Source organism: Poromitra crassiceps, assembly GCF_964638095.1.
Source record: "Poromitra crassiceps genome assembly, chromosome: 17".
Taxonomy (NCBI): Eukaryota; Metazoa; Chordata; class Actinopteri; order Beryciformes; family Melamphaidae; genus Poromitra; species Poromitra crassiceps.
The window spans coordinates 35,150,769-35,173,830 of NC_139635.1; the positions used below are offsets into that span (position 1 = coordinate 35,150,769).

The 23,062-nt window shown below is 44.8% G+C and overlaps 1 protein-coding gene across 1 annotated transcript; it reads left to right on the forward strand.

Annotated features, from left to right (window-relative positions):
• Positions 1 to 483: 483 nt before the first annotated feature.
• LOC310792379 (hydroxycarboxylic acid receptor 2-like) lies at positions 484 to 2,644 on the forward strand (the record flags this gene model as incomplete). Its single annotated transcript, XM_083654097.1, has 2 exons — positions 484 to 891; positions 1,979 to 2,644. The coding sequence occupies 2 exons, from the start codon at positions 484 to 486 to the stop codon at positions 2,642 to 2,644; spliced, it is 1,074 nt and encodes a 357-aa protein (XP_083510223.1).
• Positions 2,645 to 23,062: the final 20,418 nt, after the last annotated feature.

Genomic DNA, 23,062 nt, shown 5'->3' on the forward strand with positions numbered 1-23,062 from the left:
AATGGCGACCCGGTTTTGCTCTCCGACTCTGAGAGCGAACCAAGCAGAATTTCGCTCGTGATACTTGTACCATGAAGTGACAATAAAGTACTGTAACTGTAATTTACTTGTGTCTTCACTTGATTTAATATTTTTTTAGATAAGTTTCAAAGTTTCAATCCATGTTTGTTTTTTGTTTAATTTTTTTTTTACGTGAAAGCCTTGTTTGTCACTCTCTCACTGAAATACAATAAACTTTTCTCAGACCTGTGGAAGTGTTCAACATACAAACAACTATTTGCTTGTTTTCAACAGGTTCCAGCCTCCTGAAATTTGGATTTGAAAATCTCCTTTTGGTTGTTTTGCCAAAAAATAACCACCAAACTGATCTTGGATTCTTATCCTGCTAGTTCAACCAAACACTGGCTTGACAGAACTGACCAACACAACATTTTAATCTAATAAACAAAGTGAGTGCTAAAGCAACTGCATTAATTTGCCAAAATGCTGCCAGAGCTGAGCAGCAATTTCACCACTTCGATGCCAAATTTCACGACCCAGACCCCAGGCGGTGGCTGCCCGCAAACCAGTATTTATGGAATGGGCCTGGTCGTCACCGCTTTCATGACGCTCACCATTGATGTGGTGCTGGGGCTGCTGGGAAATGCTGTTGCCCTGTGGATCTTCTGCTTCCGACTGAAGACCTGGAATCCCAACAACTTGTTCCTCTTCAACCTGATGATCGCAGACCTCCTGTGTCTAATATGTCTGTTGCTGTGGTTCGATGACTACAAGAGGGGCTACTGGATGTTTGGAGACGGAATGTGCCGCATCAACCTCTTCCTGATGTTCACCAGCCGCTCAGCCAGCATTGGCCTCATGACTGTGGTGGCCATCTACCGCTACTTTAAGGTGGAGATTCATTCTACTAAGTAAATTTGAGCCAACTCACCTATTTACAGTATTCTAACACCAGTATCTTATAGTCAGGGTGGATTATTATTATTATTGTTTACATTTTTATATATATTTTTTTTAATTAATCAAGGAGCATGACAGGCAGTTTGTCTATACTCTCTTTCCTAAAATATATGTTACGTAGGCCCTCCATTTGCTCAGCCACTCATATGAAGGGATTAGCACACTGAATAAGCATGCACCTCAGCCAATCAGGATGAGTCTTGAAGCCACAGAAGCATAAGGATAAAGGTTACTTTCAGCAACTCGTGGAGCAGCAGGGCAGCTGCTAAGGTGTGTCTTTTTCAGGTGCGTCATCTGGGGGTCATCCCTATGTTCCCCGGGTCCTATGTTCCCCGGGTCCTATGTTCCCCGTTTTTGTGGGACCGGGGAACATAGAAGCCGCAATGCCGACCTTAGGTTTAGGCGTGGGGGTGGGAGAGGTTAGGTTTTGGGTTAGGGTCTGGGGGAGGTTAGGTTTAGGCATGGGGGGAGGTTAGGTTTGGCGTGGGGGCTGGGAGAGGTTAGTGAAAAACGGGGAACATAGGACCCGGGGAACATAGGTACGCTCCCGTCATCTGTGTCTATTTCACACAGGCTCTGCCGCTCAGCAGAGTGACAGGGCCAGATTTTTTAATTAGCTCAATTATGGCTGATTAAATGGCCAAACATGTCCAATCAGTCATAGCACTACGTCACTACCCACAGCAGCCAGTGTACACACACACACACACACCAATTAGTGATAGCATTACCCGCAGCATCCAGCAAGTGACACCCACACATGCACAGACATAGCACTACCCACACCAGTCAGCAGGTGACACACACCCACACACAGGCCGACAGTAATTGCATGCTTCAACGGCTGTCAGCAATTCATGACAGTACTACCGACAGCATCCATCAGGTGGCACACACATACACACAACCATACACATACACATAGACAGACAGACAGACAGTGATTGCATGCTCCAACGGGTATCAGAACTACTCTATTATCAACTCTTTCTAAACTCTTTTTTCATTCTTTGTCCAGGTGGTCCACCCCCATCACAGGTTCAACCGCATGAACAATAAGCAAGCTAGATTCGTGGCGGCTTTCCTCTGGCTGCTGGTGATTGGTCCTCGGGCTCCCATGCTGGCTTACAACCACATCAAGGGCAGCGGTCACAACAACACACAGTGCTTCTTCTCCATCTCCTACAGTTACAAAGAGGTGTCGCGGGACATCATCATCCTGGTCAAGATGCACCGGATACTGATGGTACTGGAGTTTTTCCTCCCGCTGGCCATGCTGCTCTTCTGCTTTGCCCGGATCTCCCATATCCTGCGGCGGCGGCAGATGGTGACTCAGAAGGTGCGCAGGGCGAAGTGGGTGTGCGCCATGATCATTGGTGTGTTTTTCATTTGTTTCCTGCCCGGGACGCTGACGACCATCGGGTTGTGGATCATCCAATCATTCCGGCCGTGGGACTGCGCCTCGTTCTATACCTTATCCCAGCTCACCCTCGTGTCGATCGGCCTGAACTTCCTGAACTCGGCCCTAGATCCTATCATCTACTGCTTCTCCAGCTCCATGTTTAGGAAGGCACTCTGCAGCTCGCTGCCTGGCGCCCTGCGCTGCGCTCACGAGACGGGCGATGGAGAGGCTCCCGCCTCCGCATCTACATTTAAACTCACTCAACGACGCAGCAGGAGCTGAGATCCATGAGGGCCGACGGAGGGTGTGAGGCAGTGGAATAAGCCATCCACTAGAATGATCAATGTTAAAGGCCCATTCCGTCGGTTCTGGCGAGAAATAAATGTGCACAAAGTGTTTTTTATTGGCAATGAGTGAATGCGCCTTGACGTAACTTAAAAATGGCGACCAGGGGCGTTTCTCTCCGACCAGCCGTTCAGAAGATACATGGAAATACCTCCGTTTCGAAGGCGTTAGCATTTCCCGCCACAGCTAGAGGATGTGACGTCTGCGCGCGTTCATGAGCCTCTTGTCCTAGACGGCTAACAGGAAATGGCTAAAGTAGCTTTTAACGTTACATTCGTCGCTAGCTGCTAGCAAAAGGAAACAACAACACAGACTCCAGAAAAAGTCCACACTAAATAAATAAATAAATATCTAATGAGGTGCATGCTCCCTAGTCCGATACCTCACGAGTCCGACACCTCACGAGTCCGAAAAAAGAGGCATTGGACAGGGGATCATGTCTATGTTCCCCGGCTTCTATGTTCCCCGGGTTCTATATTCCCCGTTTTTCACTAACCCTAAACCTAACCTCCCCCAGACCCTAACCCAAAACCTAACCTCTCCCACCCCCACGCCTAAACCTAACCTCCCCCAGACCCTAACCCAAAACCATGAGGTGTCGTCGGACTCGTGAGGTATCGGACTAGGGAGCAGTCCCCATCTAATGAAGCCCGTCTGGCCAGACAGCAGCAATGTGACCGACATCGGGGGGAAACTAGAGTCAGGACTGTTTCGGTTCATGAAGGGAACTTGCTGCTTGTAGCTACTGTAATGTGGTTTTGACCAGATAACGTTAGCTGCTTGCTAATGGGTTTTCAAGATTCAAGATTTTTATTGTCACTCCGTAGTACAAGTATCTGACCACCTGGTCAGAAACTCTGCTAACATTACCGTCTTGTGTGAAGTAATGCAACCCTAACGTTACTACCGTTATGCTTATGGTCATGGAACATTATTGTTTAACTGCAGTTAGCTGCGGTGGTGAGTGCCTATTATAACCATAACGTTAGCTTGATGCTATACGCGGCTAATAGATTTAGCTATATTTATAGAAATTACCACCAGCCCCACTAATAACGTTACCGTCTTGTGTGGATAATGAATTTAACAGTCGTAAATATGCTTAACGTTACTGTTATGCTTATGAAACATTGTTTGATTGTTCAGTTTGGTCAACTCCAGGCATTACACGGTACCGTACATACAGGGGGAGCAGGCTATTTCCTGGCTTGTGCTAACATGGGTATCCACTTCCCCGCAGCCAACGCAAGCCAAAACACGGCCAAACATGCCACAATAACGTCCCCTAATTCATCCAGAATCCTTCCTGGGCATCTCGAGGCTGATCTGACCGATAAATTGTCCAGGTTGCCGTTTTCAAGTGACTTTTATGAGTTAACGTTACAAAGCAACCAACAGCTCTGCTGGATGGAGCCAACAAAATCCAACTAAATAAGAGATGGCAATATCGCCAGAGACTGACCAATCAAATTTGGCGTCGTTGGATGAAAGAATATTTAATGGAGCTTCGTTCTGCACATCACGTGAGTCACTCAAAACAATCTGTTCCTATTAAAGTTGGAGATGTTGTATTAATACATGAAGATAAACAACCAAAACACATGTGGAAAATGGGACGGATTCAGGAAACGTTCGTTGGAAGAGATGGAAAAATCAGGTCATGTGCCATTCGACTTCCATCTCGCCTTGTTCTGAAAAGACCAGTTCAATTGCTCTACCCATTGGAAGTAGATGAACATTAACTCTGGAAGATCTAAGTTCATCGGGCCGGAGTGTTGAATCTGTCTGTCCCAGCAGGCTGAGCTGGCCAGGGAGAAGAAATCACACCTGTGTGTCATGACCCAAATTATGACCATATATGGGATCTAATTGATGCAATCAGGGGGTGCACTCCAGGTATATACCTGGGCACCAGACGCGCGCCAAGGGCGCACCATGTGAGATCCATCCATTGTTCCACCTCCCCTTTCCCCAAGTCTTAGGTTGTAACTTATAGGCAATAAAAGAAAATAATTGTGAAAATGCCAAGAACTGTCTGAGATCGTCTTTCCTGCACTTACAAGCCTCGCTATGCATTTGATCTGTGTATCACTAGATGGAGCCAGAATGTCAGTGGGCCGACTGGTTTGAGTCTCGTCTTCCTCTGTGGGGGGGAACAAGATACAAGATATTTATTGTCCATCCGTTGTACAAGTACACTACACACATGTGAAATTCTTATGCTGGGGGCTTCGTTACAAGACATAGGTAGGTACATATAGTCACAACAATTATATGTATGTAGCTACATAATGCTATAAGGCACACAGTAGATAGGGCTAAAACAGTGTATGTACTGTACTATAGGCCACATAAGGGAAATACGGCAAACAGTAAATAGGCCTATCGTGATGATATGAAGATATTTTGATATCGTGACACATTTCTGATGTCTAAATTGATGATGAAAAGCAAATTTTCCATATCGCCCGGCTCTACATCTTATATGTCCCTTTGACTACAACTGAACATTTAGCCCAAATGTAGAACATACAGGCATATATTGTGTCACCGTCCAACCTAGAAATACAGAGATATGATTTTTCATCCATAATATTGCCCAGCTCTATGCCAGAGGAAGTGCTGTAGTTACAGATACATATATGGATGCGGTTCAGAAGGTTGTTGGTTCAATCCCTGCATCAGACTCTTCCTTCAGAGATGTTCACATGATAAGCTGCTGACTGTAAGATGCCTCGCCTGGGTAAACCCAGCCTCCACGTGACCTCCATGTACTATCAGTCACGGAGAAACGTCAGCCATAGTCTGTGACGTCACGTTGAAGGCTGGGTTCACCCAGGCTGTAAGATGCCAGCAGTGATGTCTCTTCATCATCAGTAGTTTGAACACTGATATCAATAAGCTGATGAAGACAACAGTTGTCTGACAACTGCAGAGTCCCTGGCTCGAGCTCTGTGAGATAAACAGCTGCTTGGTGTGTAGTCCTTCACTGGTTCAAATCCCACCTGTCTCACTCTTTATGCTTTCAAATCAGATGCCAAAGCCCAAACTGAGAAATACTGTATGTAGACAGTTGAAATGTGTTTTGTGTTCTTTGAACGCCTGGCGGCCGCATTCCGTGGTTCGTTCGTTGACTCAAAACAATGCATTTACTCTTTTAACGTCAGTAAAAGATCAGCTGTCTGTGGTTTCCTCTGTCATAATCCCCTGCTCATATCTCTGTGGAGGTCGGGGGTCGGTGGGGGGGGGGGGGGGGGGGGGGGATTAGTTTGATATAATCACATTCAACTTCAATCAATTCAATACTTAAGTAGCCTACATTTGACTGTTAATAGTTCTATTAGCCTACTTTTACAAACTGTTGCTGTAGGACTCTTACTATTAAGATTTTTCCAAGGATCTCAAGAATTTTTACACCACAGTTGAGAGCTGGAGGAGAACTGCAACCTTCCACCCCACCAATCGTGTGTGTGTGTGTGTGTGTGTGTGTGTGTGTGTGTGTGTGTGTGTGTGTGTGTGTGTGTGCGTCCGCATCCGCGTGCGCGTGCGTGTGCGTGTGTGTGTGTGTGAAGTAAAACCTGTAGCCTATGGCATCTTTGGTATGTAATAGTCAAGCGTGAGAGATGCAGCATGTGTCAATCAAAAACAGTGTCACCTTTCTTCACCTGCTTGACACTGCAGGAAGACTAGCTGTCGTCTAGCTGTCAGCTAGTGGGGATCCTTTTTAATAAGCAATAATAAACAACCAACAAAGGACTCTTCTTCACTGCCTGGTTTTGTTTTCATTCCCTCGAGTGGAAGTATCCCAGCTATAATGCTATATATATATAATACAGTAAACATTTACATGTTTACTGTAACTGAGTAGCTTTTTGTGTTTTTAATGTCAGTCATTTTACTTTTATTTAAGTAGCCTGTATTTTTTACTGAAGTCTATTGTACTTAGCTACATTTTAAATCACATCAATCACAGTGTTGTTTTGTGGCTCTCCAAGGGAAACTGGACAATTGAAAATTGAAAAATTGTAAATCCCATTCAGTGAGAACAATCAGTGAGCATAAGAAGAGAAAAGGTTAACTGGCTTTACTTTGTGCAATTTATTAATTAGTCATTTTCAAAATTTCAGATTAAAATAACCTAGTTGTAACTGTTCTCTCGACCTTGTCGAATTTAATGGGAAATATCACATCTGAGAAACTCAGATCTGAGAAGAGAGAGAAATATTCTCTTTTGTGAAAAGAAGCTAACTTTTTAACATTTAAAATTTTTAATTCAAGTTTTTTTTTTTTTTTTTTTTTTTACTTTTACACAAGTACATTTTTGCAATATGCTTGCTTCTATAGTTGCTTCTTTAAAATATCAGCAAAGTAAAAGTACCCAATCTAGTTGAGGAGGAAATTCTATTGCTCTTATTCCTCAACCTGCCTTTCCACATTTTCAACTTAATCTACGATTCTTTCGTCAAAGCCTTTTGTAGGCATATATATTGTTTTGTATAAAATATACTGATGGATTGTCTGATTGATGAATTGAGTATTTGGGAGAGAGGGATCCTCCTCAGTATTGGGAGGAGAATTAATGTTTTTGGGGAAACCCCTGTCTCAGGGAACTGGCTCGATACATATACAGACTCTGACTAATGAAAACAACGTAAATAATTTCTCCGTCTAGACAGACAAGAGTTACAGGTGCAACATGTAACAATAATACAGTATTGTCTGTCTTTGACAGGCTGCACACAAGTCATTACACCAGTGGTTCATCCCAACCTTGGACTTGGAGTCGTGACCCAAAGTGAGGTTGCATGGAATTCAAATGGGACACATACAACCGCGCTGGAAGTGGGGAGCTGCCGGGGCTGCAGCCCCCCCTGGTGGCGGCCTCAGCCCCTGCACCTTCCTGACGCAGCCCCCCCCAGCCCCCCCCAGCCCCACCCTCATTTGGCGAAACTTCAGTGACTGTCACAGGCATCTCTCTCTCTCTCTCTCTCTCTCTCTCTCTCTCTCTCTCTCTCTCTCTCTCTCTCTCTCTCTCTCTCTCTCTCTCTCTCTCCTCATTTCCCCGTGGGTGCTCTGCTCTGGGCTCTAGGCTGTGGCTGGGCGGGGTCTCTTTACATTGATTTGATAGCAAACTCCACCCACCCCAGGCCCGCTGGCGGCCCCGGGTTACAAAACGAATTGATCAAAACATAGCCCAATCTGATTGGCTGCATGAGTCAGTGCACTCTATGTGACCCTGCTGACGTAGAGAGTAAACACACTTGCGCATTGAGCGGTATCAGAGAGAGAGTGACAGACTGACACATCTCAACACAAGTAGCCAAAACAAAATGAGGAGATTTTTGATCACAAAACCTAGTGCGTTTTCCATCACCACCAGTGCAACCGTGACGAGTAGCCTACGACTTCCAGTTCCAGGTGAGGTGTAGTGGTGTATGTTATGTTGGTTAAAACTTTTGATGTCTCAATCAATGTGTCTGTGTGGGTCGGTCGCTGATGCTGACGCTGTTCATGTTCTATGTATGTCTGTGTGGTTTACAGCATGCTTCGGTCGCTTGTTCCTATTCTGTCGAACTGAAGTGGTGTGTGAAGTGTGTGTGTGTGTGTGTGTGTGTAGGTCGCTGTTAAATCTCCTATGGTGCGTTTGCGTCACTACAGCTTTATCGCTTTATCAGGGGATGGGTTGGGCGACGGGCAAGTCCGAGTATATGCTTCAGACCCCCTCGTGGGAGATAGCTTCCCGCGCGCCTGGACACATACCCTTAAAGGGCTCATTATGCTTTCCTCTTGAGCGAGGAACGCGAGTGTCCGCGCGGAAAAGTGACGTCAAATCAGCAGACACCAAGGGCGTGGGAAGCTGGGTGCGGTGGGTGCTGCAGCAAGAGATGTATTTTTTTTTACAGTGCACCTGAACGCAACATGCAAAATACCCGCTGAATAAGTAAAGTGTCCAAATGTTCATGTAATTCTGGCCAATACTCCACTTCTGTTATAACATTTCAGTCTGGAAGATATAATCTTTATGACTAAAAGGCTAAATGAATAGCTTAGAAAATGAATAGCCCCAGGGGCCCATGGTACTATTAATCCGGCCCTGGATATATGGGAGGAATAGCAGGTAGGCTATCACTGTCCCTGATTCCTGATGGTAAATTGAGTAATGCTGCAGAGAAGAGAAGACACTGAATAATGACATCACAACAGTATAATCCTAATGTTAAAGGAACACTCCGCCCATTTTCAACCAGCTTTGTATCATTAGAACATCAGTAGTATATCAGAAAACTGTAAACGGTTTTGAAGTCTGTCATTTAATTTGACAGTTATTGAGTGTTAAAGTGTGGACCAGTGACATCACTGGTCCACACTAACTCAAATGAATAACTCATTAACTCAAATCAACTCTCAATAACTGTCAAACTATTCATCATTCATCTAGTTTGACAGTTATTGAGAGTCCCGCGAAAGTATCGCGGGACTTCACGAGACTTGGTGACCTAGATCACGTTTGAGGTAATTTGATCCCTGTGCACTCCAGGAAACAGCCTGGGGGGAAATATTACTTTGCTGGATGTTGACTGATCAGATTACGGCGATATTTGGATATTTGGTTTGATATTAGATGCAGGAAATACAGGCTTCCACTTGGCCCCAAATCAACTCCATTTTACGACTGACTTGGACGATATTGATCTCAAAACAACGCTAGGACGCCCAGATACGCCGCGGGGATCGCCTGGTGAGTGGAGAAATCATAATTAATGGCAGGAGATGGCTCTAGGTTCGAAAAAACCGAAATTCTCCTTTAATGGCCTAGGCCCAAAATACATAGCTGAATTGCTCCCACGCTACGAACCGTCTAGAACTCTTAGGTCAACAGGTTCCAGCTTATTAACTGTCCCTAGGATCAAATCAAATCATGGGAAGGCTGCATTTACCCACTATGCTTCTGCTAGCTGGAACAAATTGCCTGAAGACCTCAGATCTGCCCCAACCTTACTTACTTTTAAAAATAGACTAAAGACTTTTATGTTTACCGTCGCTTTTAACTGCTGACAGCTACTATGCAAACCCAATGAGTCCTCTATAAGTTTTTAGCTCTTTTTGCAACTGCTGCGCCTGTTGCTTAATGCACTTTTTATACTCTTTTTTAAAGTTTTGTTGTGATGCTTTTAAATGTCCATTTTATTCTCTTCTTTTCTTTTCTTTTCCTGTCAACCATTTTATGTGAAGCACTTTGAATTGCCTCTGTGTATGAAATGTGCTATACAAATAAACTTGACTTGACTTGACTTGACTTAATTTAAAATGAAATATTCCTCTAAATATGGCTAAAAGTCCAAAAAGGGTGGGAGAGAGAATGAGGATTCCAACACAGCAGTGGGAGCAAGTGGTGACATGGAGGTGAGTGAGAAAAGGTGACTGAATAATGACACAACAGTCTAATATTCCTCCAATCTGGCGACAAAGTGGCCAAAAAACAGCGAGGCAGCTACATCAGGCAGATACACCGAGGGAACAACGAGGCAGCTACGTCAGGCTGATACACAGAGGGAACAGCGAGGCAGCTACGTCAGGCAGATACACCGAGGGAACAGCGAGGCATCTATGTCATGCAGATACACTGAGGGAAATATTAGGCAGTTACGTCAGGCAGATACACAGAGGGAACAGTGAGGCAGCTACATCAGGCAGATACACAGAGGGAACAGTGAGGCAGCTACGTCAGGCAGATACACCGAGGGAACAGCGAGGCAGCTACATCAGGCAGATACACCGAGGGAACAACGAGGCAGCTACGTTCAGGCAGATACACCAAGGGAACAGCGAGGCAGCTACATCAGGCAGATACACAGAGGGAACAGTGAGGCAGCTACGTCAGGCAGATACACAGAGGGAACAGCGAGGCAGCTACGTCAGGCAGATACACAGAGGGAACAGTGAGGCAGCTACGTCAGGCAGATACACCGAGGGAACAGCGAGGCAGCTACGTCAGGCAGATACACAGAGGGAAAAGCGAGGCAGATACACAGAGGGAAAAGCGAGGCAGATACACAGAGGGAACAGCGAGGCAGCTACGTTCAGGCAGATACACCGAGGGAACAGCGAGGCAGCTACGTTCAGGCAGATACACCGAGGGAACAACGAGGCAGCTACATCAGGCAGATACACAGAGGGAACAGTGAGGCAGCTACATCAGGCAGATACACAGAGGGAACAGTGAGGCAGCTACATCAGGCAGATACACAGAGGGAACAGTGAGGCAGCTACGTTCAGGCAGATACACAGAGGGAACAACGAGGCAGCTACGTTCAGGCAGATACAGAGAGGGAACAACGAGGCAGCTACGTTCAGGCAGATACAGAGAGGGAACAACGAGGCAGCTACGTTCAGGCAGATACAGAGAGGGAACAACGAGGCAGCTACGTTCAGGCAGATACAGAGAGGGAACAACGAGGCAGCTACGTTCAGGCAGATACAGAGAGGGAACAACGAGGCAGCTACGTTCAGGCAGATACACAGAGGGAACATCGAGGCAGCTACGTTCAGGCAGATACACAGAGGGAACAGTGAGGCAGCTACATTCAGGCAGATACACAGAGGGAACAACGAGGCAGCTACGTTCAGGCAGATACAGAGAGGGAACAACGAGGCAGCTACGTTCAGGCAGATACACAGAGGGAAAAGCGAGGCTACTATGTCAGGCAGATACACAGAGGGAAAAGCGAGGCAACTACAGTACGTCAGGCAGATACACTGAGGGAATAGCAAGGCAGCTATGTCAGGCAGATACACTGAGGGAAAAATGACGCAGCTACGTCAGGTAGATACACCAAATGAACAGCGAGGCAGCTACGTCAGGCAGATAGCCTACACCGAGGGAACAGTGAGGCAGCTACGTCAGGCAGATACACTGAGGGAAAAACGAGGTAGCTACATCAGGCAGATACACCGAATGAACAGCAAGGCAGCTACATCAGGCAGATACACTGAGGGAAAAACGAGGCAGCTACGTCAGGTAGATACACCAAATGAACAGCGAGGCAGCTACGTCAGGCAGATACACTGAGGGAAAAACGAGGCAGCTATGTCAGGTAGATACACCAAATGAACAGCGAGGCAGCTACGTCAGGCAGATACACCGAGGGAACAGCGAGGCAGCTACATCAGGCAGATACACAGAGGAAACAGCGAGGCAGCTACGTCAGGCAGATACACAGAGGAAACAGCGAGGCAGCTACGTCAGGCAGATACACAGAGGGAACAGCGAGGCAGCTACGTCAGGCAGATACACAGAGGGAACAGCGAGGCAGCTACGTCAGGCAGATACACAGAGGGAACAGCGAGGCAGCTACGTCAGGCAGATACACCGCAAATTAACCACAAAGAGCCTCCTGAGCACAGCAGGACAGGAATTAGAATGCCATTCCTACTTTCAACATCATTAACATATTCATTGGGTCTTTCTGCTGGGTCAAGAGCAGGCTTATTGCATTGTGCATTGTGTCAGTCGGAATATGTGAATTTCAAACTTGATTATTATAAAAGGGTGAATTTCAAAACATCCATTTTAAGTATTTATCTTTGAGAACTCTTAAGGTTAAGGTAAGGGTTAGGATTTTATCTTTGAGAACTTAAGGTTAAGGTAAGGGTTAGGATTTTATCTTTGAGAACTCTTAGGATGTTTCTGTCTGAATTAGAGCTTGAGCAGCTGCTGTAAAAAGTGGACTGTGGCACATCAGTCTATTTGGCTGTAAGCCGTCTTCTTGTGAAGTGTGCGTGCGTGCGTGCGTGCGTGTGTGTGCAGGTGTGTGTGTGTATGTGTGTGTGTGTGTGTGTGTGTGCCTGTGTGTGTGTGGCCTGTGGAATTGTCAGACCAGAGCCCTGATGTATTAGGACAAAGCCCAAGATAAGCTGCCAAAGGCTGAATCACCATCCTATACCCATTCCGGTCAGCGCACTGCCCACTGGGCTGAGCAACTGTGCACAATAACACACAAACAGCAGCCCTTTTTGATAGGGCCCTAGTCCTTTGTTAAATATAAACACCCACACAGTTGTGCAAACACGCAAGCACAGTTGTCTTTGTGACAGATTCAATGGTGTTTCAAGTTGTTTTATGCGGTCAGATGTTGACAATCGTCATAGTATTTACTCGGTTGCTTAGAATAATCATTGGCGCTACCGCGTCACAGCTCCACAGTGCAGAACACAAAACTATATTGTTACAGTTGGCCTTGGGTAAGTGACAGCCTCAATAATTATACAGACAGTGTTTCCCATTAATTTTCTAGACTATGGTGGCCCACCACAGCCTATTCTGTGCCTACTGTAATGCAGCCTTTAAAACCAGGAGAGGACAACACTCATGCCATATCACGATATTACAAGATATTAATAATCTAAGACAATATCTAGTCTCATATCACGATATCGATATAATATTGATAAATTGTTTAGCCCTATGTCACAGTTAAGGAAGGCTGTGGGTTAAATTCCCTTTTTAAATTGTTGTCTCGAACACAAAATTGTTTACAAGAGCACAAAGTTCTTTAGTCCCTTAATTTTGCTCTCAAGTGCACCATATTGATTCATCTAAACTTTAAAATCGACAAAATGTTCTACGGGGGGGGTCCGACATCCACCCACCACAGTCTCACATAATCCTGTGGGCAGCACTGGCAGATACAGTTTTCCTTTACCTTTTGAGATATGCATGCCTAGCCTGATAAGCTACATTAAGACACGCCCCTCCGCAAGGCTCCGTGCGGGCGGTTTTCGCCGTCTCTAGAACAGACGAGTTGGCTTCCGCAATTTTCAAATGCTTCCGCCATACCGTCTGTACTTCGTGGGGGAGAATCATGCACCAACCGGAATGGGAAGTAGAAAGGCGGGTTTTCCGCTCATTAGTCCAATCAGAATCGCAGAAAGGCGGGTCTTCCGCTCATTAGTCCAATCAGAATCCAATATGCCGCATTTTTCGTGGACACACGTGTCGTGATTGGTCGGATTCCGTTGAACTTCTTTCCTGTCTGAAGGTTTTTTCCCAACTTCCTTGTGCATGTTCTGGGGGTGTAACGTACAGACTGTGTATAGCTGCATTCGCCGGATGTAGATGAGACTGTCTGTTTTAAGAGACTAGTTTTCGCCTGGCCGTGCACACCCCGAATTTTGTAACTACACGGACGCGGCTGGGCGGACAAAGTGGAGTTTTCAAGACTCGCGCTCAATTCCGCGAGCAGAAACCTGCACAGAGTATAAAAGCTCCACACGTTTCCTCGTCAGGATTCCGTGTCTCTCATTTCCGTGCGGCCGGCCAAAGCGTCAAGCATAATCCAGGCTTAACCCTAGAACACTAACGTCGGGTGATTTTCACCCGGACAATTGAATTCACGTGATTTTCATTGTCTTGCTGCTGTCTGAGGTGGGTGGGTCCTTAGGTACCTTCAGGATGCTCACTGACGTCATTGAATGTAGGTGTGTTTCCCTGCTCCCATTCATGGTTTTTTCTACCGGCTACGTGTTCGGGTGATTTTCACCCGACGTTAGTGATAGAGGGTAAAATATTGTAGCGATCCAGAGTTACATGTAATGTGGTGTGCAATAGAAGTGTCTCGATTGCAGCTAGGAACTGATGTGTGGGAGTGTTACTGGGGGGGGAACACTATGCTTGGGGGAAACTTCCTGTCAGACAGAGCATGCGTGAAGGCAGTCTCCATGAACAGCCTAAAGAGGAAGCAGCTAGCTAGCTATGTGTGTAGCAACCGCCAAGAGTTGTAAGATAACTAACTGTGAATAAAGAACCCTGTACCAACAAGAAGCCTCATGATTCCATAAATACCAGGAACGCTACAATATCTTCGGGTTAGGGTTAATGGTATTGTGGTGACTTTTTTTTTTTTTCACCAGACAAGTCCCATGAATGGGTGGACCGAAGGAGAAGTTGGGAGCTCCTGTTTTTTTTTTTTTGGGGGGGGGGGGGGGGGGGGTTTATAACGATTACCTAATTTTTCCCAAATTTGACATATTTTTTATACTGTCCCCCATAATAAACTTTTTTGTGTTTTTTGTGATATTTCACATTTAAAAACAAAAGAAGAGTACCTCAATTTGCCATGTATTGTTGTACTTTAAGATATTTTGATGAGAAGTATGTTTTATGGGGTATATTGCATCGTTTGAAATACACCCGACGTTAGTGATGGTGTGACTTTAAATCACGTTAGTGTTCTAGGGTTAAGGCCGTTTCACACCGGTGCGGCTCTCCGTGCGAATAATCGGCACGGACATTCGCAAAAATATGTTTTAATTAGTTGTAATTGAAGCTTGCACACCGCGGCCGAACATTTGTGCGGCATTTTATTTTTCCGGATGGACATTGACGTCTGCACGGAAACGCCTGCGGAAAATACGTTTGACCAATGAAATCCTTTGTTTACAGCTGATGTCATACCTCCACTACTCTTGCCAAACCCCCGGCTAATCAATTTGGTTTCTCAACATCCAATTTTATTTTATATGACAAACACCATGACGATCAACACCGAAATCAACGACAATAGATCTTCAGATCGCCCAGCAGCTGGGATCCACTGAAGATGGTAATGTAGCTGTTGTGTAACAAATTCCTACTCGCTAACGTGGTAAACCACTGTTGTAAATGGATGGAGCTAACGTTAGTGCTAACTATCAGTTTAGCATCAAATTTGGGGTCCGCTGCTACTGCTTCCATTTTCTCTTCTCATTGTTTTTTCAACTGATGGAAATTTCCCTGCCTCCAGTTTCTTTTCATGGCTCATCTCGCTGCTGTGTCTGTCTGTCTAACATTAGCTGACTAGTAGCTAGCTTGCGCTTGCGGGTAGGTGGTGCTGTCCTACTAGACGGGAGCCCGGGAGTGACATTAACTACTGGTTAACTCATTCACCGCCAATGACGTCTTTGACGTGTTATCAGCAATGGCCTTCCCCGCCAAGGACGTGTTTGACGTGTTTTTGTTTTTATTGGTGCAGCGCCTGCAGCAAACACTTGCCCAGCCTGTCACACAGACACAGGTCCCTGCCTTCAAAGGGTAGCCGACAGCACGCGATCAAACACATACCGCAGCTGTTGTTTTGAAATTGATGCAAGAGGAAATGCAGAGAACGGGTAACGCTTCCTTGTGCAGACAGGAGAAACATTGAAACGCCGAGCTGGAGTCGCCTTCCTCTGTGCCAGCCAGGAGAAAACGGGAGAAAGTAATCAAGAGATGTGTTTGATCATCGGAGGAATGAGGAAATGATCGATCAGTTTGCGAGGGCGGTGAGGACGTGTTGAATAGCCGAGGGGAAAACGGGAACGATCATAGATATGACAGGGAGACATGGACGAGGACGGTGTACCAGAACAAATCAAAATAAACACAGGAACAGCTAGGCAGCAGCGGGCAGAAGGCACTCACAGCAGCCCGCTGTCCTTCTCAAGATTCTTCAGTTGGTTCATGAAATCGCTGGGCTGCTCGCCCTCCAGTGTTGCTCCTGGCCAATCCCAGCGCCACAGGGCGTGGTTATTGCTTATCCTATGTTGGGTTAGAAATCTAAAAGGGGGATCGTGTGTGTGTGTGTGTGTGTGTGTGTGTGTGTGTGTGTGTGTGTGTGTGTGTGTGTGTGTGTGTGTGTGTGTGTGTGTGTGTGTGTGTGTGTGTGTGTGTGTGTGTGTGTGTGTGTGTGTGTGTGTGTGTGTGTGTGTGTGTGTGTCTCTGTCTGTCTGTCTGTCTGTCTGTCTGTCTGTCTGTCTGCACACTCACACCGAGTAAACTGTATTGTTGAATGTAAAAAAAAAGCACTTCATGTGTGTATATATATATATATATATATATATTTTTTTTTTGTCATTTGTGTCCTAACGAATAATATTTACATGTCTGATGTCAATACAGTTCAAAATAAAAGAATTGAGAGTGAGTTATGCCTGAGATTGTGCCCTTTTACAAAAATGCTTTTTTCTCCCTTTTCTCTTCCCAGACAGGCTTTTTTGGTGAACATGGGGTGTATAAAAAGGGTTATAAGTAGAGTACAGAACATGCTAAAAGCTAACTTTCTTTTTGGGGGTGAAAGTAGAGACTTAGATCTTCATTTCGAGGTATTGGACATCACTGTAGTCCTAGTACAGAATTTACTGTGGGTCTTGAAAGATGACCAAACATTATGGAAATACTTGGCCTGTGCCAAAAATGCCAGTCAGATATTGGCAGTGAATGAGTTAACACTGAACACTGTTTTTCCACTGCGGAAAATGAACGTGGGACTGCGAATAATTCGCACCGGACCTGTGTGTATAGGTTGCAATGCGGAAGATTTGCACGGAATTTCGTACCGCATTCCGCCTCCGCATTCGCATCGCATCTGTGTGAAACGGCCTTTAATCCGGCTTCCCACCCGCAGACACAGCCAATCATGCCTCTATGGACGCCCGACGCAGAGGGAACACAGTGGCGCGAACCTTCGACCCTCGTGTTGGTAAACAGGGAATCTACCGCTATATACCTGCAGCTCGAGAATAAATGTAAATTTAAGGAGCAGTCCAGATAAAACAAGCACAGATCCTGTACAAGCCCACGGTGTGTGTTGCTTACGTGGGTTGTGGCTATATGGAGTGTATAGGCACGGCGTCTCAGTCAAGACTCTTACGGCCGGGACACACATCTTGCGTGTGCGTGGCGTGTGCGTGTGCGTGTGCGTGGCATGCTTGCTGCGGCTGGCACGCCCGCGGCATCCACACAGGCAGCGTGGCTGGTGCGTGCAGCTGCTGCGCTGCTGCCTGTCTGCCAACTATCTTCCTATAGAGTTTACCTTTTATTAAATTTGCTATAAACAATACAATGATGATTTTAACTGAAGATCGCTTGGGCTCACTTCAGAATCGAGGCAGTATGATTTGTGTGTGTGTGTGTGTCTGTGTGTGTGTGGTGGAGAGGGGAGGAACGAAGCCACGTTGTAGCCTATGTGGTTTTCAGAGGGCAGGAGAACTGCAGCTGTGAGCTCAGCTCATCCTCTCGTCTCAAATCAAAACGAGCCTTGATTGGCTGTGGCTGCCCCTGTAAACTATCATTTTAATGTCTTTTTGTGTCTATTTGTGTAGAGACACGCTAGAGACACGCGCGCGGTAAAAGGAAAAAATAGGCTTCGCTTCTATTCTCTAGATGACGCGCGTCTCACGCTCGCAAGACACGCGCTTGAGACGCGCGTCTGATGCCGGTGGTGTGGCTGCTGTAACCTGTTAACATGGGCGCCGAAATGAAAACGCCACGCAGACGCCACGCAGACGCACAGCACACGCAAGATGTGTGTCCCGGCTGTTAGTCAATGCTGCCCCCTAGAGGCCATGTGATGAAGCACGTCACCCTCTTTCCGTCCTTTCCGTTCCCCCAGACTGACATACCTGACATTGTCCTGTGTAGTCCATGCTGCAGCTACGCTGGCACCGTGGAAAAAACACAAACCGAGTACAGTTCCTTCTCATATTTTCCACCCAGCCTGTTTTGCATCAACTGCAGCTTTAGATGCTTCAGGTGATAAGACTTCTGACCACGGGGAATGGGGAAGTGACCACAAGCTGTGATGAACACGGACATGATTCTGGAACAACCACATGGACGCACGTAAATGATGAGAACACACTGTCTTCTGTGTGACATTGTATGTGTGACACATTGTGTGTCTGTCACACATAATGTGACAGCAGGGATGCAAACTGTCACCTTTTTCATCCTAAAATAGACCTTATTCGATTGACGTCACTCACGTACGGGCACGCCCACTGCCGCCATGTTGTTGACATAGCACAGCAGCTTTAAGTGACAGCCTATGTAAGAGCAGCGTTTATAGGAACTTTCTGACAGCTCCTCACAGCAAAGTCTGTTCACCTCGACAATAAGGCCGTTACTATAGTTGTCAGCTGCAGGACGGTATGTCAACAATAATGGCGCTGTCCGGGGTTAGCGAATAAGGTCTATAGGAGGATTTCTGAGTGGTTTTATGTCTGCCCTGGTATCATGTCATCTTTTTCACCACTCATGACTTTGCATCCCTGGACAGGGACTCGTGTTGTTGGATTATGAAAGTGCAGATTGTTAGCTTTCAAAGGATGTGTCATGTTACACGTTGGTTTGTCGAACAGCTGTAACAGTCATACATTGGAACCTGAAAGTTGAAGATTATGGTTATTTGAATGTTCGTAGCCTACTGTAGCTATTTGAATGTTCATAGCCTACTGCTACAAACATTCAAATAAGCATTAGGCGTAAGCATTATATTATTCAACTATTTTCAGATTCCAATGTATGACACATTCTTTGAAAGCTAACAATCTGCACTTTCTTACTCCTAAAAGCAACATTCAGAGAAAATCGCCATGAAAGTTGGTGACAAGTTAGTTAGTTTGCCCTGAACAAGCTAGTTTGCTGATGGATTATAAGTATTTACGGTAGTTAAACAACCTCTTGATGTATGCGGTTTCACGGTTGCCTAATTGTTACATTGTTACTCCGTTCACCAGACCCATGTGTCTTTGTGTGTTTGTGTTCATCTTCTATGTAGAATGTCATTTTCATAGCAGTTCACATGATGCTATATGGTTTCAGTCTATTCTGGGACTGGGCCTGGGTTTGACTTTGAACTGCAAGTCAAACTTGCTTTTGTTTCTCTCTCTCTCTCTCTCTCTCTCTCTCTCTCTCTCTCTCTCTCTCTCTCTCTCTCACACACACACACACACACACACACACACACACACACACACACACACACACACACACACACACACACAGACACAGACACAGACACAGACACACACACACACACACACACACACACACACACACACACACACACACACACACACACACACACACACACACACACACACACACACACACACACACACACACACACAATGTTGCAGGGAAAAACACACTTGGAAAAGCACACAAAACAATGATTTCAGACCAGTAGCATTAACATCAATAGTGATGAAATCATTAGAACGTATTATAGTAGAAAAACTACGTGAGGAGGTAGAACATCTCATAGACCCCCACCAATTTGCTTATAATAGAGGTAGAGGCACTGATGATGCTCTAAATTCTACAACTCACCTGATCTTAAAGCATCTTGAGAATTCCTCAGCGTATGCTAGGTTGATGTTTATGGACTTTAGCTCAGCATTTAATACTATTCTCCCTCAGATCCTGTTAAACAGGCTGAAACAGATGGATGTCAACCCTTACATAATTAGATGGTACAGTGCTTTTCTCATAGAAAGGCAACAGCAGGTAAAAGTGAATTCCACTCTCTCTGACATACAGGTCATAAGCACGGGAGCCCCTCAAGGCTGTGTAAGCTCTCCTTTTCTTTTTATAGCATATACAAACTATCTGAAGAATCAGTATCCCAACAATTATATAATTAAGTTTTCAGATGATACAGTTATACCTCAGTTTATTGTTTAAAACTTCAAATGTTGACATGTACAAACAAGAGCTAGCAGAGGTTGTGAAGTGGTGTGAGGAGCAGAACCTCATTCTAAATGTTAAAAAAACGAAGGAAATTGTTTTTGACCCTAGGTCTGTGGGGGATCACAGTCAGATCCTGATCCATGGGGATGGAGTAGAGCAGGTGACATCGTATAAGTATTTAGGAATTTATTTTGATTCTCAGTTAAACTGGGCCAACCAAGTTGATTTTGTATGTTCTCGTATTAACCAGCGCTTGCACTTTCTGAGAAGGCTCAGGGTCCATGGAGTGGAAAAAAACATCATGCTGCTGTTCTACAGGGCAGCCATTGAATCCATCATCCGCTATGGCATCACTACATGGTTTGGTAACCTGTCCGTTAAACTTAAATCACAACTCCAAAACCTAATTAAGAGGGCTGGTAAAATTATCGGTATGCAGCCCCCATCTCCTCTCCAAGAGATCTTTGAGGAGACGGCGAGGAAGCAGGGCCTCAAAATTACCTGCGACCCCAATCACATCCTCCATAAAGAGTATGAGATGCTGCCGTCAGGCAGAAGGTACAGGTTACCAAACTGTAAATTAAACAGGTATAAATTTTCCTTTGTCCCACTGTCCATTAAAGCACTCAATAGTAAGAGATAACGCAGACCAACTTAGTACAGCTCATCATGTTCTATTCTTAGGGAAGCGGTGCAATACTTAATAATTTTTCATTTCAACATTTTCTCTTTTTTTGTGGAGGGCTGGTGCAATATTTTACCACTGGGTATGCTTGATGTATATGTACACTGTAGGAATTTAATGTGAATTGTCGTCTGATTGCACTGTCTATATGTCAATATGTATATGTCTAAACGCTGTGTCTCTTGATGCCCAAAAAGAATTTCTCCCAAGGGAGACAATAAAGGCTAATTCAATTCAATTCAACAAAACGAACCAATGTCGCCAAGCGAAAGGATCACATTAGTTAATTTAATTTACAATTGTCATAGTGGTTTTATGTTTTTTTTTAAATTAGTTTTACTCTGAGTATTTATTTGTTTTTACGTATTTAACGTTGATCAGATTTTTTTTAGTGTGGTCTGGTCTATGCTTTTATTTTGTAAGAACTCACATCCTGGTATGTTGCTCTGCTGTGAAATAGGAAATTAAACGAATAAAAGAGCATAATTGCTGTCCAAACCTCTCTCTGTGTTAAGTTTGGTTTCATTAACAAACCCTTACAAAGGTTGCCCCTGGGTGCGACTCGGGGGGGTGGCACAGTTGAGTCAACAGTGCACACAATCAGCCATGATGATCATCATGGCTGATTATGGGATATCTGATCCAGGTTCAATCAAGTCACTGAACAGGTTTGGCTGCTCACCCTGTCCTTAAGAGCTCCAGAAAACTCATCATTTCCTTAATCTGGGTTTCAAGGGAGCGTCTACATTCTCATTTTCAGCCTGATAAGAAGCACATTCAAAATTTGATAGTATATTATTGAATATTGGCACAACAACTGTATATATATAATTTTTATGTGTAAAAATGGTTAATAGCGTATTTTGCATTTGTCAGACCCCTCCCCCCACCCACACACCCCAAGAGGATCACAATGGAAATAAGCCTTTGGCGTTATTGTGCACTTAATCCTCGACAGATTTGTAAATTTATGTAAACCGTCTTCAATTGAATATTATGTGGATTTTACATTGTGTCAAATAAACTACTACTACTACTACTACTACATGTTATTGCCACCAAAACATTCAATACATTACTACTGGTATCAGTATAAGGCTGGTACTACATGTGAGATGTGTCTAGAGATATATGTGTTTACAGAAACACATCTAACCTTCATGAACAGGTTTCAAAGAACACTCAGCATTATTACATGATATGGGAAGCTTATTCGTGCTGTACTAGCCTACTGCTTCATGGCATTTGTATAGCTTATATATATATATATATATATATATATATATATATATATATATATATATATATATATATATATATTGTAACCTGCTATTCTGATGTGATCTCTTTGCACCTTATATCTTAGTGTATTATTATAGGCTACAGTATTTCTGGCGTTTTCTGTCATGTTGTGTCTGTCAGTTAATGTATTTGCTTTTTCCTTAATGGATGTCTGTCCTTTTGGGGTATCACTTTAGATGGGGGGAAGGGGAGAATAAAAATAAAATAAAATAAAAACTTCAGATTAGGGAACACATATCAACTATTAATAAGTTGCTTAATAACATACACATTAGCAGTGTAGCTGTTATTTATTAGTCACTACACACCACCTATTATGAGTTTTCCCATCAATCATCTCCTAATTAGAGTTTATAACATTCAAGGAAGGAAGTTGTTTGCAAGCCTTCCTTTACCAGAAAGCATATTAAGAGTGCAACCACTGGAACATAACTGTCAGACAGGAATGTCATGTCACTCAAGAGAATTCCTTTTGCATAACGAGGCATAGAGTATTTCTGTTTCTATCACCTCACCATTTGTGTCTTGGGACATTTTGGCTTTCACTGTCAGGTGACTCAAAGAAAGCCCCATGGAAGAACGAGGAAAGAGTGGCGCTACCCTTCCTGGAGGAAGGCCGGGGCCACTGTCTGGAGCCAGGCCCCCGGGCCCTGTCGTCAAGCGCCTGGTGGCTGCCACGGATTGGTCATAACAAACATCATATTGCAGCACAAGGACGCTCATAAGTGTACGTGGTACCAGAGCACCTTAGGCCGAAGGTCAATGACCGATTTTGTTATTGTTGTTTTTTGGAGTAGCGCGGCGCTCAGCTCCTCCTGCTGCGTAATCCTAAGTGCGTATATCCATGGAATGAAAGAGAGGATTGCACAACAGGGAGAAT